Source organism: Heterostelium album (assembly GCF_000004825.1).
Source record: "Heterostelium album PN500 unplaced genomic scaffold PPL_contig8, whole genome shotgun sequence".
Classification (NCBI taxonomy): domain Eukaryota; phylum Evosea; class Eumycetozoa; order Acytosteliales; family Acytosteliaceae; genus Heterostelium; species Heterostelium album.
The window spans coordinates 597,690-616,662 of NW_008805085.1; the positions used below are offsets into that span (position 1 = coordinate 597,690).

Here is an 18,973-nt window from a genome sequence, read left to right on the forward strand (position 1 = left end):
GTGAAAAAGATTTCTTATAAACCAAGCATATCGCATGCCAACTTGGTTCCTTGAATTCTTGCTCTAATCTTTGCAAATGCAGTTTCACGAGAAGTTGATTTGTCATCAGCGAATGGAGAGAATCCACAATCATCACATGTTCCAAATCTATCAACTGGGATATGTCTTGCAATCTCCAGCACTCTGTCTCTTACTTCTTCAGGAGTCTCAACACGAGGATCATTTACATCGATAACACCCAAGAAAACCTTGCAATTTTCTCGAAGATGACTTGAAATGATTGATAACACTCTTTCTCTATCGATTTCTGCTGCCAACTCCATGTAGAATCTTCCAGCGTTGATTTTGAAAAGTGTTGGGATAAGTTCTGCATAATCAACATCAAGAGAATGGGTTGCATCTTGATCAGCACCTGGACATGTGTGAATTCCAATCAAAGCTCTTTGGGCAGGGGTGAATTTCTCCAAAACTTTGTTGATAAGATCAACGAATTCTCTGAGTACTGAACCACTTGGATCTAGTTTAAGTGCAAGACGTAGTTCAGTACAGTCAATTTGGACAGAAGATGCACCACCATCCAAGCATTTTCTGATATCCAATACCGATTGGTCAATAACATCGGCAATGAATTGATCACGAGTATAGTTGGGGATTCCACTTGAAGGATAGAGCAATGCCATGGCACTTGGTGAGATAACAGCTTGTTTGATTGGACATGAGGTTAATTTCTTTGCCTCCAAAAGAAATTCAGAGGCAAAGTGAGTGTAGGCAAATTTACCGCTGGCTGATGGAAGTTGACGGGTGTGTCCATCGGCGAATGGGATAGTGACACCACCTGGAACAATGGATTTTGAACCATCAATGGCATAGGTAACAAATGATGGTTTGGATTGCTCTCCATCGGTAATAACTGGCGAGCCAATTTCCTCTAATCTACGAATTGTTTCCAAGGTGGCTTTATCCATTGTTGCCTTTAATTCTGCAGCTGTTAGATTGCCTGCTCCAAATTGTTGCATAGCATTTAACAGGTAGTCCGGACGAGGAATCGAACCAATCGTTTCAGTTGGAATTGAAATACCACTCTTGCTCATTGTTGAAAATAATATTATTAGTTGATTTTTATGAATTTGAATGAATGAAATGAATTAAGTGAATTCTACAAGTTAATCCACATACATTTATTAATGTTTTTAAATTAATAAATTAAATTTGATTTTAAATTATTTTGTAAGTGTGCTTAAAGTTCATTTTTAACAATTTGTAGTCTGCTAATGGAATTAAATCTCCAGTTTGTAAATCTATTTCACTGGAGATTAACACATTTCAGATTTTTGTTTTTAATTTTTTTTTTTTAAATGTATTTTAAGAGAGTGGGTACGCAAGCAATAGTATGGTTGATACAAAGAATATTTTAAAATTTATTGATTTTCAATAACACAGTGACTTTGAAAATAATTGACAAATGAAAGTGAGCTTAACGTAATTAAAAAAAACAACCTCATATTAAACTATTCAAATTCCCACCATAGGGCTGATAAAAATAAAGATTTGTTTGATCCCTCTGTGCGATTAATGATTATGTGTTTTTGTTTTTTGCATTAAAAAATAACCAAAAAACAAATTAATCATCTTCAATGAGAAGAGTTGATCAAATTTGCTTTTTGAATGAAATGAATAGATTTTTAAATAAATCAACTTTATTGTTGGTGAATAATAATTTTAGAGTAACAGGATCAAGAAGATGTTATAGTGGTGTTGGTAGTGGTGATTCACTTAATAATACACAGCCAATCAAGCAAGAGCAACAACACTATGATGTTGTGATTGTTGGTGGTGGTTTGGTTGGCTCGTCGATGGCGTGTGCTCTCGGATCAACAGAGAGCACCAAACATCTTCGCGTTGCACTGATCGAGAGTGCACCGGTGCAGCCACTGTATCCGTTGACTGCCGAGCCAGACCTTCGTACTCTCTCATTCAATCATACGTCGGTGGGACTGTTCGATGCGATCGGTGCGTGGTCACTCATCAAAGACACCAAGAGAACCGCTGCTTTCAATCAGCTAAAGGTATGGGATGCCAGTGGCGGTGGTGGCATACACTTCCAAGACAACACAGAGTCGATGGGATATATCTTGGAGAACAGGCTTGTTACATCGGCATTGCTAGAGGCATCGAAACAGTACGAATCTATCACCATAAAATCACCTGCTTCCGTCAAGTCAGTTCAACTTCAATCTACAACACAACAACAAACTACAGTTACACTTGCAAACAATGAACAATTAACAACTGATTTAATTGTAAGATTTTCTAAAAATGTACATTTCTAAAGATTAGTTTGCTAATGTTTGTTTGCTTATTCAAATCAATTTAGATTGCAGCAGATGGAGGTAACTCTATTATAAAGAAGCAATTGAATCTAGAGAGTCTAGGAAAGAGTTACAACCAAAAAGCAGTTGTATGTACAATTAAATTGGCACCAGGATACCAAACAACAACTTTATATCAAAGATTCTTACCGACTGGACCAATCGCAATGTTACCAGTATGTATATCAACAACATTTAAACGATTAAATCATATGTTAATAAGTCATTGTTATTGTTATAGCTTGCAGATGGATATGCATCGATTATTTGGTCAACGAATGTTGCACATGCAAACTATTTGTTGGAGTTGGACGACGATAGCTTTATGGTACAGATGAAACACGCATGGTTGTCAGGTGCAAAGACAAACGGTAACAACAGTATTGTCGATCTACTACACAATGTGTTAAGTACGAATCCAGAACGACTCTCGGGCAATGAGATTTCAATTCCACCCATCGAGAGAGTCTCTTCGAAGCGTGCATCGTTCCCTCTGCGATTGGAACACACTAAATCATATACACAACGTGGACTATGTCTGATTGGCGATGCTGCTCACGTAGTTCATCCAATGGCCGGCCAAGGTGTGAATCTTGGATTGGCCGATGTCATTGCACTCACACAGATACTGTCGGAGGGTCAAGCCACCGGTTACAACGTTGGCAACGAGATGATGTTGGAGCGTTACCAAGAGAATAGAAAACTAGAGAACATCAAGATGATGGCATCCATAGACACACTGTTCCATCTCTTTGGTAGCAGCTCACTTCCAATCACTGCCATTCGTAATCTCGGTCTGACATTACTCGACAATCTCTCACCACTCAAATCATTAATCATGTCAATATCGAAAGGAACTTCAAACTTACAAGGTATTGGTAGTAACAACAAAACTAACAATACTGATAATAATAAACAATCAATATAATAAACAATATAATATTATATTTATAACTGTAGTTCATAACAAAAAACAAACAAACAAAAAAAAAAAGAATGTTTTTTTACCAATTAATTGTGATAATTTGATTAACAAATCAATCTTATAAGTAAGAATCAAACAACAATATATAACATATTAAATCTGACTTATTATAATTGATTAAAATTTATAATTATTAAATTTATAAAAAAATGATAACATTTTAATCATTTTTGTAAATTGTTTGAAAAAGATTATTATAAAATTTGTAGAATCTATTCGATCAATTGATTGATCTGTTTAAACTTTAAGTTGTGCATGAATGCTCATTGACTTTGTTATCTCCCACCTATTAATGTCGAAATTATAGATGGTTGGTTGGGTTTGTCTAACTGACTCAAATCTAGTTAAAAACAGATATTTATCTTTATTTTTATTTAAAAGAAGAAAAATTTAAGGAAATCCTTCAGTAGTAAAAGGTTGTACTGATTCATTCCATCAGTTTCAATCTATATCATTTGAAACGTTATCATTTTTAAAACGTTATCGTTTTTAAAGATATCATTCTAAAAACTTTGAACTATATCTCCAAAAAGTCAACTAATAGATTCTCTAATTTGTACAAATGATATAATTCTCTCACTACACAGTTTAGTATATCTATTATTATTGTAATAAATATCAAACACATTTATTTTTTTTGATTTGTGTTTATATATGTTTAGTAAATGTTAAAGTTAAATGACGATATCTTTTAAAAAGTGAAAAGAAATATGTCATCACCAAACCAATGCATATATAATCACTTAAAACAAATGTTAAATAAACAAAGAAAAAAAATATTTAAAATTAATAATTCTTTAAAGTAATGATAAGATTTGTTTGTTTTGTTCGAACTGTGGTTGTATGTTTATGAATACATATAGATAATAGTTAGTATGGTGTTTAGTGTTAAAAAAAAACAAACAAACAAATATCAATAGAATAAAGAGATAAATTGTTGTTGGATATGTGAAAAATAGTAAGTATGTATATCTTTTCTTTTCTTCTTTTAGTCAAATCATGTCTGATATGGAAGGTAGTAAATGGGTTGTGTGGTTTGGTTGATACAATTGGGTTGAACTTAACTCTGAATACATCTATATAGAATATCTATATACACACAACAAAAAAAAAACTAACAAACAAACTCAACTTTTCAAAAATAATAATGGTAGCGAAACAACATTGATAGAATTAAGTTTTTCCCACAATTGTTTTTATTTTTCCTAATGAGTTAATATATACTCATAAAATCCATCCAATCCATCCATCAGTACATCATACCACACCACACCACACAAACACACAAAACACTAAAAAAACAAATAATAACCAACCCAATTAAATCAGTGTATATTATTTCTCTTGACATTGTTGTTTTTGTTGTTGGTTTTGTCTCAAAGCAGAGGTTGTGTGTGTTAAGTTACGTCGTAATGGTATTGGAATTCGTAGATAACATGCAAATATGTAACAAATAAGAACAAACTACACAAAAATCATCTTTTAATTTCCATATTAGATATCAAATAAAAATAATCAAAAACAAGAGTACATTTGTTTGCCAAAAACAACAACAACAACAAACAACAAATAATAACAATAAAAAAAGAATAACAAACAAATAACTATTTTTAATTACTCTATCTCTTCAGCCACATAACTCTTGTTTTTACTATTTAAAATGATTAAACCAGTAAAAATAGAAGCAATATACAATTAATTTTATGTATAGTATTTCATTCATCTTACTCTCTCTCTAAAACCAAACACCAATACCACTCCACATAAAACAACAACAACAACAAATTTGACACCTGCAAAACTCTCTGTTTGGGAAACCACACTTGTCCTTAAACAACAGTATCACAAAACCTTATGATATATATTGGAAGATATATCAAATTGTTTTAAACTTTTTTGTCTCTGATATTTTTTAGTATCATCGTTATTGCATAATTAAAAAGACATCCACTAATTTGTTGGTGTGTGGTATGAGCGTGAATGAATCAATGTTGTTTGTTGTCTAATAAATTTTAATATTTCCAGTGTTTTCAATATTTAAATATAATAAAAAGTAAATAAAAAAAATACAAAACAAATAGAATTCTACCAATAAACAAACAAAACCAACCAAACAACTAAAGTAAATCCAATACCAAATATATAAATTTATATATATATATATATATAATTTATTGTTATTAATTAATTAACCCATAATCAATTCATTACAATTATCATCATCCAAAATAGATTAGTTTTTTTTTTATTCAAAATTTAATTTAATTTAAACAAATATAAATAAATTAATAATTATATCAAAAAATAAATGTTTTAATCAAAACAATATATATATATTAAAAAAACATAATTGTTATATTACATGATTTTCTATTTTTTGTAAAGTAAAATCATCATCATCATATAATTATTTTTTTCTATCTTTTTTTTTTTTGGGTTATTTGTTTTTAAATCTCACCATTCATTTTCTATCAAGTTAAATAATAAATATATCATCACGCGGATTTTTCAAATATAATGTCAATCTAGATTATTTTGACATGCACTAAAAATAACCAAACCTATAAATCATATAGAACATAAATTATACAATTTCTACAAATTAATAGTATTAGGTACAATACTACTATTTTGTTCATTCACCACACACATTTATTATAATAATAAAATCAAGATAATTAATTTAATTTAATTATTATATCAAAAACAAAGACAGAATATTAACAACTCTAATCAAAATCCAGTATTCTAAAAAAATAAATACAAACAAAAATGTCTCCCAAAGATAAAAATGAAAAAAGTAGTCCTACACCTTTGGAAATTAATAATAATAATATAGAAAATAATAGTAATAATAATAATAATATTCCGACACCAAAATTATTAGTAAATGATATTGTAATAAATATAAATAGTAATAGCAATAATAAAAGTAATAAAAATAGTAATAATAATAATAGTATTAAAAAAAATAATGAATATATTGATAGTGATAGCGATAGTGATATAGAAATACAATGTAAAAGTAGTGTTTTATTTGTTAGTCCAAAGCTGACACCTGTAAATAATAATAGTAGTAGTAGTAGTAATTTTAGTGATAAAACTCAACCGTCACCACCAATACAAATAACAAGCGATGAGAGTACAAGTGATAGCGATAGTGAATTCGAAATGGCTGAAAATGAAGAATTAGAACCACCTTGTATAATCGATTATTCAGACCAGATGGTTTCAATTGCTATACCGGTATTCTTCACCATGGTTGTGGTGACAGCGGTTATTCGTGCAATTTCAGTGCCCGACAACCAGTCTTCACCACCACCTGCCAATCGTATTGATATTCCAGCGGGCTTCAAGTATGATACAGACCCCAACATCCAACAAGTCTTCCTCAACACATTGATCAATTCACTCATCTTTCTTGGTGTAGTGGTACTGAGCACTGTGATCATGGTCATTTTGTACAAATTTAAATTCATGAAAGCATTGTATGGGTGGTTAATGGCTACCTCTATATTACTACTTGGTGTATTTGGTGGATTTTTGTTTATGTAAATATCTATTGTTTTTTATATATGTCTGTTTAATAATATTAATCTTTGTTTGGTTTTTCAGATTGATTTTAACATATGTAAATATAGCATTGGATTATCTTACATTTGTTTTTGTAGTATGGAATTTCAGTGCTGGCGGTATCGTTTGTATATTTTGGTTTTGTCCAAAATACTTGAATCAAGCATATCTAATTTGCTTAAGTGCATTTTTAGTACGTAATAGTCTTAAATAGAAACGTTACTAAATAAATACTAACAAATTGTTTTTTTTTTTTTTCTGTAGGCTTTGTTTTTGGCAAGATTCCCATCTTGGACAACTTGGGCAATTTTGGTGTTGGTTTCTATCTATGATATTTTTGCCGTGTTATGTCCAGGTGGTCCACTACAACAATTGATTGAAACTGCAAGAAAAAGAGGTGAGAGTATACCTGCTCTTATCTACAATGCATCTGTTTTCATTGGTATGGCTGAATCGGAATCAATTGAAATGAATACAACAACAACAGCAACACAACAACAACTACTACAGAATAATACTAATAATAGTCAAAAACCATCACCATTCCCAACACCTACTAGTATACCAATCAATCTTCCATCGCAATCAGAGATGATAGAACCAAAGAGTTCTCCAAATAGCGAGAGTATGTCTACAGGTGTTTCAACATCGGAACTCTCTGAATCAACTGACTCGGTCACACTTGAGAAAGGCAGAGGAATCAAACTTGGTCTTGGTGATTTCGTATTCTACAGTGTCTTGGTTGGAAGAGCTGCCTATAAAGAAATCATTCTTGTTTTCATTTGTTTCGTAGCTATTTTAACTGTATGTATAAAAGAGTAATAATAATTAAACCTATTAATGAATATATAACTAATATCTTTTATTATATTATTATTTAGGGTTTATTCATTACACTGTTATTGTTGGCTGTTTATAAAAGAGCATTGCCTGCATTGCCTATCAGTATTGCCCTCGGAATTCTGTACTATTTTATTTCGGATATCTTCCTAATACCATTTTTGCACTATTTGACTGTCGAACAAATATTTATATAATAAAATAGTAGTATTATTATGCTTGTATATGTTGGATCGAGATGAAATGCAAAAAAAAAAAAAAAAAAAAAAAAAAAAAGTTTATTTCTTTTTTCATTTCTTTAATGAACTTCGTTGATTATCATTCAAAAGAAAAACATATTATGTTAGTTTCATCACCATAACAATAATATTGTGAACTTTAATCATTTTCAACTAAATTAAGATATTTATATATTGATTGATTCAAAGAATTTCGCAAATCAAAATCCAAATCTCATCGACCAAAAAAAATGATGATCATTTTTTTTTTTTGTTGTTTTTTTTTTTTTTGTTTTCATTTGTATTTGTATGATATGACCCTAAGCGAATTAAGTTTAATTAATTTTGATTTATTTGGAAACGACGAGTAAATAAGATTCGAAAAGCTATCGATTTGAACACAGCCGAACCATGATCTACAATACGACCTCTATTTACTTAATTCTAATTTCTAGAAGAGATTTAAATATTAAAAGATAGATAAATTCTTACTTTAATCTTTTTTTTTTTACTAATAGAAATGAAATTTAATAAACTATTGTTAGTTTCAATATTATTGATAGTTCATTTATTTCACAAAACAAATGCATTTACTATTACCAGAATATCAGAGAGGTTGGGATATACCGATGGTGGCAATCTATTCAGAATAGAATCACCAGATTTCCCAGTTCTACTACCAACTTTGAAAGTTATTAATGGTAATAAGGAAGCTGTTTTCGCTTATAGAGGTCTTGTTGCTACCAATATTTATGAATGGGTAGTACCTGCAAAACCAATGGATTTGACTATATTAAAAAAAAGAGGAAGAGATAATAATGATCAACAAGTAAGGCTTCATATAATATTAGCTAATACACCTAATCCACTTTATCAATATGATTTTAACTATGTCAGTAAGTATATTGTCATATTTCTAATTACTTTTAAAGATTTCCAATCAACTAATAAAAAATATAAAAATAAAAAAATAATTATTATTAAAAATATTATAAATAGCACCTGTAATCGATGATTTCAAACCAAAAAGTAATTATCTTCATCAAGCTGGAACATCGGTAACAATCTCTGGTAATTACTTCAAGTTACACGACTATGACACGGATCCAGAGGTTCGATTCGATGGTGTTCAGGCTGTTGTTACATCGGCAAGTGGTTTTAAAATTATTTGTGTTGCACCAACTGCTGTCGCTGTTAACGATTTAGTGCTTAAAGTTAGGCTTGCCACTGGAAAAGAAATTAAAGCTGATTTTCTATTCCAAAACATCATGCCAATTGTCGATGATGTTTCACCTAATAAAGCTGTCAGCCAAGTCAGTAAGAACATCAAGATCTACGGTAAGGAAGATTCAATCATACCAGAGGCTGACCAACCCGCCACCACTATTGCTATTGGTGGTCAACCGTGTACCAACGTCAGATTCCTTCAAAAAGGTGTCATTTCTTGTGATACACCTCTGCTTACAGTAGCCGCTGGATTATCAACACCATTTGATATTACTATTCAAATCAGAGCAACAGTATTTACTCATGTTCCCAAGTTTATTGTTTATAGTAAGTAATTTATTTATTTAATATTGTTTGTCATTTTCTTTTTATTAATTATTTATTATCATTTATATATTATAGCTCCTGTAATTTCCAACTTTTTACCTAAATTCAGTTTGGCTGCTGGTGGTACCAGAGTAGTTGTTAGTGGTAGACATTTAAATGATATCGATGCCATAAGAATAGGTGATTCTAATTGTGTTGTGGATTATAATTCTTACAATAAGGATGCAAATACTGAGGTCGAATCTATTTCTTGTACAGCAGCTTCCTGTGATATGGGAGGGTTATCCGAAAAAGTCAATAACTTCAATGTCATCGTTGATGGTCAGATCTTTAATGCCGGTTTAAATCCAACTTTCACTTACTATGTTCCTGCCATCAAGTCTATAGAACCAGAATCCATCACCGAAGCCATCAGAAAATCAATTGTAATCCGTGCAAATTATGTTAATTCAGTTACCAAAGTAACCATAGGTGGAGTCGATCACATACCAAGTTCCGTTTTACATAATAATATGATCATTGTTGAGATCAATGCTGCCAGTTATCAACCTGGATCCTACGATGTCACAGTTGTTGCTGAAAATATCTTGACCAACAAATTGAATTTGGATATTGGACCACCTGATATTATTGATCTCAATATCAAGAAAGGATTCATCAACTCTTACACTCCAGTGACCTTCCGAGTTCGTAGTTTTCCAGTTGTTCCACTTGAAGATATGGACACTGTCATTGCCTTCAAAATTGGTACTCAATTCTGTGAATATTTAGAAAGAACATCCAACACTGAATATACATGCTCCGTCCCACCAAAAGGTATTGTTTCTACTGACCTCATTTCATTAGTTATCAACGGTGTCGAGAAAATAACAGGGTTTGGTTTCAGTTATGCCATTCCAACAGTTACTGGTCAGACTCAATCTTCCAACATTCCAATGGGTGGAGGTAATCTTGTTATAGATGGACTTGGATTGAACTTTGTAACCTCTATCAAATTTGCCACCTCGGAAATCAAGATTTCAAGTTGCGCAGTAAATGGAGAAGTCAAAATTACATGTCCAATTCCGAGATTTAAAGTAGGAAACTATCCAGTTTCTTTGGTTGTCAATATCAATGGCGTTGATTACTCTTATTTAACTGGACAGAGTCTTGCCTATGTCGGTCCATCCCTTACCTCTGTTAGACCAAGTCAATCAACAAAGGAACGTGCTCATGTAATTACTTTAACCGGTACTGGATTTGGAACATCAGCTGCATTAATATCTATCAATATTGGTGCAACTGCATGTACTAATATCGTCATTATTAATAATAATGCAAATGTATCATGTAGTATTGCCAAGTTGGCATTTGGAACGTATCCTGTCACTATCACTGTACAACCCAACGTCCTTTCTGCCGGTGTTGTATCTTCCGATACTGTTACTTATAGTTCGACCAAATTGTCTTGCTTGGGACCTGCTCTTCCAGACAAAACCAACAATCCAGTGGACTGGTGGTTTATTTATAAGATCAAAGGAGAACTCGACGAATATTTGTATATCGACTCTACAATGGATAGATTCCAGAGACACAGAGATCTTCAGAACCATGGTGATACTGCAAGTATGATGACTCCAATGGAAGCTACCTTCAAGGTATCCTATGCCAACTACTACTTTATGTTTTTCAATGATCAACCCAATTCCAGAACTGATCAAGGAAAGAGAGGAAAAAGTGATTCTGGATTCACCAGTATGAGAAAAAATAGCGATGGAAAATCAGCCCATGGTCATTTCAAGACTATGGTTTTTTTTGACGACCCTGATCCAGCTACAAACTTATCTCCTGGTATTCATATTGCTCATTCAAATCCAGGTATTTAATTTATCTAAATAATTTTTTTTAAAAGGTACAATATTAATAATTTTTATTTTTTAGCATTTCCATCAAATAAAAATGCAAATGCCTATAATGGTCCGGCTGATGGAATCAAATTCCTCGGTGCAGCAGATTTCAATCAACATTTCTTTTGTTATGCGTTCGACAATATAGAAACTGCGATGGAATATGTGATAAAAAATGATGGCAATCTTCAAAGTGAAATTCATTTGTTTCCAAATGTAGCTGGATGGAATCAAGCTGAAATGAATCGATATCCATACTTCTATGATTACGTTTCTCACTACCTTAATTACCCAGCACGTGTACCAGCTGTCAACACTCCACCAAGAAAGACACCAGTGGATTTCATTAAGGCTTGTGATAGCATTGTTGCAAACATCGCGGGACAGACACTGGAAAATGTGTGTTATTGGAAAAAGAATCCGATTGTCATACCCGGTAATATGAACCTTATTTACTTTATGAAGATTGGAAATAGTTATTCGGATAATAGATCTCCATTCAAAGATCTTTCCTCAGCCCAATTGAATCAAATTTCGCAATTCGTTGTATGGAAAGAAAAAAAAATCGATGGCATAGATATTTGGTTAGTTGTTGCTGATACACTCCGAAAGAAATATTTTGTTGAATTTTTCTTTGCAATGTCATCTGTTCAAATGAAAGTTACAGAGAAAATCTTAAATGTAGCTTGTTTCGACTTACCTCCCAACTATGCTAAATTGGATGGATCAACAATATTTACTGATTATCATTTCAGTGGAAGAAAGAAAGTATGTAACATAATTAGGCTATTAAAATTATCCTTTACTAATTATTTTCAAAATTTAAATAAAATTAGGAACATGCAAAAATGGGATTTCCAGTCTATCCAACTTTTGGTGCTAATGCACTTGGACCAAATGGTATAAATATAATTTGATTAATAATTTCTAAATCTATTAAATTGACAAATCTGTTTTCTTTTATTATTAAAATAGAAAATTATTTCTGCGTTGGTGATAGCAATAGACATAATGGTCAAGGTAATTTATTTTTTAAAAAGATAATTTAAATTTAGAAAATAATTAATTAACAAAAAAATAAATTAAAAAACAATTAGGTTATCGTGGTGGAGGAGTAATCTGTATACAAAATCCATATTTAGTTTATTTCTTTAATAGAATGGTTAGACAATACAATACCATGGATATAAATAATGTAATAACAGACAAAATTGACAGTATTGGTTTATTCTATGGAGTTACTCAACCAATTAAGGTAAATAGGGGTGCTTGGACAAAGACATTCGAAGTTGAAGTCAAGGATTACATAAATGGAAACCACTACTCAAAGCTCCCTAAAGAAATATATCCAATACTTGCTAGTACACGAACCGCTGCTACAGATGTTAATGCAAAGTTCAATGCGCTTAGAACTAGAAAAACCCATGCCGTTGGTGTCAATGGTGAAAGATCAGTTGTTCCAGTTCCACCAACTCTACCAAACGAACCGGATATTTTGAACTATGTTTCCAATGATTTGCTATCGCTCCATTACATTGGGTATGACCAAACAGTCGGAGCCATTTGTGATTACGATGCAGCAGCGACCGAATGTACCAAAGCCATTGCCAGAACCACCATAATTCCCACTCTACCCAATTATGTTAGACCCATTTTCCCAACTGTTTATGAACATGTATATGCTGGTGCGCAACCATTGGTTACCTATGACCTGACACAGAACGACCATTTCAAATTAATCAAATTCACCTCTGAATTTATTACGAAGCTTCCAAATGCCAAGAGAAACTTTTATCAATTTCAAATTGCCCCCGTACCAGCTTTGGCCAACCCTCAATTCCGACCACCATTTATCATTCGACAAGCCGATGCTGTATGTGAAGAGGAAGTTGCTTACTTTATGACACTTCACTATATCTATTATCAATCCGGTGCATTAGATCCTGCATTACTCATATATAAGATTGGTACTGATGCACCCAATTGGGCCAATGGTGTAATCTTGGCAATCTCCAAAAAACTCTATAGTGTAATTATTTTAATTTCTCTATTACTTGTTGGAATATGGATTATTAACAAACTAAATTTATTTCTATAGGAATTACGACCAAGTTTAACACCTGCTGTTTTCAATGGTTGTATGAATAACATTTTCCCAGATTTCCCAAATATTGATACTTACAGAGAGTATGTTTATTGTAACATTCATTATTGATTGATGACCTTTGTTATTAATATTTTTTTGCAAATATATATACATATTTTAGAATTAATTATGATATGGCCAATCCAAGTAATGATAAACTTGTTAGAAGAAGTGCTGGTGCTGCTTGGGATTGGATGGAAACTTCATATACAAATGGATATGGTGGTAAAATCGATAGAGTAAATAATGACCAACGTATTCTTGTTGCTGATTTATTGGAGGCGATGATCAAGGCCAGACAGAATGGACGTATTCTAACAATGAAGAACCTCCTGCGATTCATTAATAGAAAGTATATTCCAGGTGAAAACTTTGATGCTATTCTCGTCAATAACTATATCATTCCAAGACCACTACCCGTTCTAAGACCATTGCAAATGTTATTTATGATGAATCCATCATCATTTTCACATTCTCAATCATTATTGACTTCATCAAATTCAACAAATCCTCTCGGTCAGAGACCATTTATTGTTCAAGATGAACGATCTCTACAACCTGGAGTTCAGCAATTATTTTCAGTTCCATCAAGCTCAATCAATTCAACTGATATTCTATCACTAACAGCTTATCAAATTCAGAAATTGGAATTATCATTTGATAAATGGATTAATGTCAACGGACAAAGCCAAGCAATCCAAACACTTATTTTGGATCCAACCAACCAGGTTAACAATCAACCAATTTTGTTTATCGATGAACTGAATCGTGATTTCGATGGAAATGCAGTTGATCTTAAATATCAGGATATTGGCTCCACTGGAACAAGAGCAACCATCGCTTCACCATTATCGATTGTTTCGATTACTTTCTTCCTGGAGAGTATTATCATAAGTAAATCAATTAGCAAATCACAGTTTGGTGATTTCGAAGTTTATTATCTTCCAAAGAAAAGCAACTACAATGGTGTAATCTCTTCAGATCTCAATGGAATGATAATCTCGACTTTGAACTCACAATTGTGTGATATTCAAATGAATAGTGAATCGAACTTCCTTTCAAATAACTTTGACACTATTTGTTCTGGTATTGGTCCTGTTATTACATCAGTAAATCAATTAAGTGGATCAACCAATGGTGGATACATGATAACTGTCAGTGGAATTAGATTCAACTCAACAATGACCATTCTCATTGGTACAAATGAATGTGACTCCACTCAATTCATTTCATCGAGTAAATTGGCTTGTCAAGTACCCAAAGGTGTTGGTAAAAACAATGATATTCTATTGTCAACTCCTCAAATGATATTCAATCTTCAGCGTACCAAATATTTGTTCAACTACGATTCACCAATAATCACCAGTGTCCAACCAGATATTATCAACAGTTATGGAAGTGATTTAATGACAATCTACGGATCAAACTTTGGTGATGATGTAACCAATGTTAAAGTTCTAATTGATGAAAGATTGGATTGTTCCCCCATTGTTAGCTTAACATCAGATTCAGTGGCTTGTCTAACACCATCTGCTATTGGTGATCATAGATCCATCACAGTTATTGTCAAAGATCAATCAACAAAATTGAATCTCAACACATTGGAAACACAATCATTTAGCTTCAGTGGTCCTCAAATTCTTAGTTTTATTCCATCGTCCGGTGACCCAACCGATCGTATTAGAATTCTTGGTGATGGATTTGGACATGAAGAAGATTCAGACCTACCTCCAATCTTATTCATTGGTGACAATATGGTTGAAATCACCAACTTTACCAACCAATTTATTGAGTTCCAATTGGAATACGAAAATACCAATCAACCGTTAATTATTCAATCCGGAGACCAATCCATACAAACAGAATTCACTTACTATCCTCCTCTTGTAACATTTATCAACAACTCTATTGTCAGTACAAGTGGTGGATTAATTCAACTGGGAGGATATGGTCTTAGTCTTGCATCTAATGACTTTAACTTCAAATTAAATTCTCAAGATATCGATTGTAATCCATTCGATCTCTTCATTGAATGTTTTGTTCCACCAGGTATCGGATCCAACTACCTTTTATCTGCCACCCAATCCAGTGGTGAATCAATTGAATTTGTAGAGAATTTCACCATTTCCTATTCAGCTCCAAAAATCACAAGTCACATTCTCCTCGACTCTTCAATTCAAATAATTGGAAGCAATTTCGTACCGTTGGAATATGGCTTATCATTCAACACCAGCACGTCATTTATTCGATTGAATTATCAAGATATTCACTATGACGATTGCACAACATTCGAATCAAGCAAACTAGCAGTATGTTCATTCATAGAATTACCTCAATCAATTCAAATCTTTGTATCCGGACAATCCTCAAACATTTATTCTTTTAATTGAAATAAAATGAATTCAACAAATAAGAATAATCATTACTTTTTTGAATTTTATTTTAAGATTGTAAAACAAAAATCAAATATAAAAGATTTTACAAAGAAATTTTTTAGATAGTTTTTTATATTAAAGGTTTGTAATTCCAAACTCAATATGAATGAACTTCGTTCATGGTTGAATGTTTTATTCTAATTCAACAGGAGAATTAAAAATTGTTGGTTTTATTTTAATTTTTGTTTTTACATTCAGAAAACAAACAAAATTAAACAAATCTACAAAAACATCTTCCAGTGGACAACCAATAACAATTTAGATTCGATCTACAGGCCACGTCATTATGAATATTATTACAAGTCTGTTGACCTATAGAAAAAAATATATTTTTTAATTTTTATTTTTTTTTAAAAAGAGACAAATACTTACAAGTAAGTGCATCTTCATTGGCATGAGCAACCATACAAATCATGCTGATCATTAGAACTACCAAAACAACTAATAAAGTTTTATTATTCATTTTATAAGATATTAAATATTTTAAATTTAGAATTATAAATATATATTTTCAAATAAAGTTGAACTTTATTTATATGTTTCGCTTTTGAATTAATTTTTGAAGAGATAAATTCAAATAAAAATTGAAAAAGATTAATTGGTTGTTAAATTTAAAATAATTACGAGGTTATATCTATTTTTTAAGTTAATAATACCCAATGTCGAAAATATTTCTAATGCAAAAATCAATTTAAAATATGACAAACTGAAAATCAATTGGAGAAATCTTTTAAGACAGATTTTATATTATATTAAGATTAATTTATTGGGTTTTAGATTAACTATTCTATTATGATGATTTTCCAAATTTGATATTTTATAACTTTGAAATAATTCTAAAAACAATTCTTTTGAAAAGAAAAAAATTGGTGTCCTCTAAACTTAAGTAGGTGAGTAAAAAAAAGTAAATTTCGATCAGTACAAATACCAATGTATTCCCAATTGGGCACCAATAAATATTGACATAATTGATTAAATTGTTCCAACTACCTTCAATTATCAATACAATCCAGTAGTGAATCAGTTGCTTTATATATTCTAATCAAAAATAATAATTACCAAGACAGCTATAAAGGTTTTAAAAAATAAAATTTGAAAATTATTTATATGTTTAGAGTTTGAATTCCATTTTTTTTTAAATATCCTCAAAATAATAAAAAAAAGAAATCTAATTGGTTATTAAAATTAAAATTGTTCTGAGGTTATATCTTACACTTTAATACTAGTACTATGGTGTTTTTTAATTAATTTATTAAGAAAAAAAAAAATAGAAAAAATAAAATCTGTTATAACACTTAATTCTTTGTTAATTGTGAAAGAGAAGAAAAAAGAGAAGTAACGAGTTTGGTTCTTGATCTATTTAAAAACAAATTCTCAAAGATTAAAAACAAAAAAATAGAACTATTGACACAGAAAAAAGTTGATTATGTAAAGGTGTCAAGTAACACGTCTGTCAAAGCCAACCAGACACAAAAAAATTTATTAATGTCTATTTATTTTACTGAAATGATATGTTGTTGATAAGTTTATAAATTCAACATTCTTAGTTTTGCTATGAATGTATTGTGAAGATTGTTGCCACAGCATGTTGACCAGCGATGGTTTCTCCATGTCATCTTTGACCTCTATCGATATTGTATCGATAGAGTGATTGTTTGATTGCAAAAGTTTCATAAAGTGCTCGATATCACTGATTGAACTACATATTGTCTCGTTGATTGTTAAGCTACGTTGTCGATTCTTATTATTATTGTTGTTGTCGATATTGAAGAGTTGGTTAAACAAAAGATCGGTAGTAGCATTCTCTATTGTTATGGGCGCTGTAAGTTTCAAACTAAACAAAGATAATTGTGAACTACCGAGTGTCTTTATCCACTGATTCTGGTGAGTACCAGCGAGCATTGGTATCTCCAAGTGCTGTAGATTAACTAGGTATTTAGTTGGATTCAACATAATAGTGTATTTATCTAGGTCGGTCTGTAACTCGTTTCTCTCATTGATTACCAACTTTCTTAACGATCGATTGATCATTTCACTTGGTTGTTGGCTTTTGAATTGTTGAGTGTATTGAGTGAGAATACTTGATGTTTCCAGTGTATGACTGTACTTATGATCAAAAATAACTAGTTTCGTTATGTTTGAGTTCAAAAGGATTGGTGATAAAGTTGCATCCTCAGCATTGAAACCTACTGATACTGTTTTCAAAGTCTGACTAGTATTGATAAACAGTAGTATCGAAAGAATATCTGAATCACTAACCATTGAGAATTTTACTTTACAAAGTCTATTGCAGAGTTGAAGGTACTTAATTATAGAATCTTGTATTTCGAAACCATACGAAATCAATGAAAACGAACAAATTGATTGTGTCGATGCTCTGGGAATGTGTGATATATCCAAAGGTAGGGTAACTCCACACTCTATTGATTCAAGTCGTTCATTCCATATCTTATCTATTGGCACCTTCTTTGAATAATTCTCCTCCTCTTCTTCTGGTTCAAGGTAGGTGCCGATTGGTGGTTCAAATAAATGAGACATATCAAAGAGAGAAAATGATATGATAGGTACTTTTAAGCGATTCAGCAATTGGTTTGAAGATATTATCACTCCTATTGGTTTGTTGTGTTGATTGAGGGCACCAGCTATACCTTCTACGAGTTTAGCATTGTTTCTATAGTAGCAACCTATGATAGCTCGATCAAAAATCTCCAAAGCTTGACTAAATAATGACATGAAAGGTTGATACTCGAAATCCAATAGCTGGTAGGTTGCCGATATCTTCAAAGCAATGGTTCTACTGTAACGTAGAATACAATACTTATTGTTTACCAAACGATATAAATCAATATCTACCATTTTAACTCCATACTCTAATATATAACTGCATCTCAACTTGAACGACAAAGCAACACTAGATCGCATGAACTCAAACCATTTCTTTGAAACTAAATTCAATGATAACCTCCA

The 18,973-nt window shown here is 31.6% G+C and overlaps 5 protein-coding genes across 5 annotated transcripts; 2 read left to right on the top strand and 3 right to left on the bottom strand.

Moving 5' to 3' along the window:
• Positions 1 to 14: 14 nt before the first annotated feature.
• PPL_03891 (cobalamin-independent methionine synthase II family protein) lies at positions 15 to 1,091 on the bottom strand (the record flags this gene model as incomplete). Its single annotated transcript, XM_020574804.1, has 1 exon — positions 15 to 1,091. One exon carries the CDS (start codon positions 1,089 to 1,091, stop codon positions 15 to 17), a length of 1,077 nt encoding a protein of 358 aa, XP_020435218.1.
• Positions 1,092 to 1,670: 579 nt separating this feature from the next.
• Positions 1,671 to 4,863, top strand: coq6 (monooxygenase; the record flags this gene model as incomplete). The annotated part of the gene is made up of 7 exons (XM_020574805.1): positions 1,671 to 2,300; positions 2,375 to 2,545; positions 2,611 to 3,250; positions 3,736 to 3,763; positions 4,054 to 4,083; positions 4,347 to 4,372; positions 4,853 to 4,863. The coding sequence occupies 7 exons, from the start codon at positions 1,671 to 1,673 to the stop codon at positions 4,861 to 4,863; spliced, it is 1,536 nt and encodes a 511-aa protein (XP_020435219.1).
• A 1,263-nt stretch (positions 4,864 to 6,126) lies between these two features.
• PPL_03893 (presenilin family protein) lies at positions 6,127 to 16,147 on the top strand (the record flags this gene model as incomplete). The annotated part of the gene is made up of 15 exons (XM_020574806.1): positions 6,127 to 6,905; positions 6,970 to 7,120; positions 7,192 to 7,731; positions 7,809 to 7,872; positions 8,504 to 8,881; positions 8,985 to 9,539; positions 9,615 to 11,396; positions 11,460 to 11,824; positions 11,891 to 12,193; positions 12,262 to 12,325; positions 12,401 to 12,445; positions 12,523 to 13,454; positions 13,524 to 13,612; positions 13,693 to 15,880; positions 16,088 to 16,147. The coding sequence occupies 15 exons, from the start codon at positions 6,127 to 6,129 to the stop codon at positions 16,145 to 16,147; spliced, it is 8,295 nt and encodes a 2,764-aa protein (XP_020435220.1).
• Positions 16,148 to 16,217: 70 nt separating this feature from the next.
• Positions 16,218 to 16,469, bottom strand: PPL_03894 (uncharacterized protein; the record flags this gene model as incomplete). The annotated part of the gene is made up of 2 exons (XM_020574807.1): positions 16,218 to 16,318; positions 16,379 to 16,469. 2 exons carry the CDS (start codon positions 16,467 to 16,469, stop codon positions 16,218 to 16,220), a joined length of 192 nt encoding a protein of 63 aa, XP_020435221.1.
• Positions 16,470 to 17,488: 1,019 nt separating this feature from the next.
• Positions 17,489 to 18,862, bottom strand: PPL_03895 (uncharacterized protein; the record flags this gene model as incomplete). Its single annotated transcript, XM_020574808.1, has 1 exon — positions 17,489 to 18,862. One exon carries the CDS (start codon positions 18,860 to 18,862, stop codon positions 17,489 to 17,491), a length of 1,374 nt encoding a protein of 457 aa, XP_020435222.1.
• Between the last annotated feature and the right edge of the window lie 111 nt (positions 18,863 to 18,973).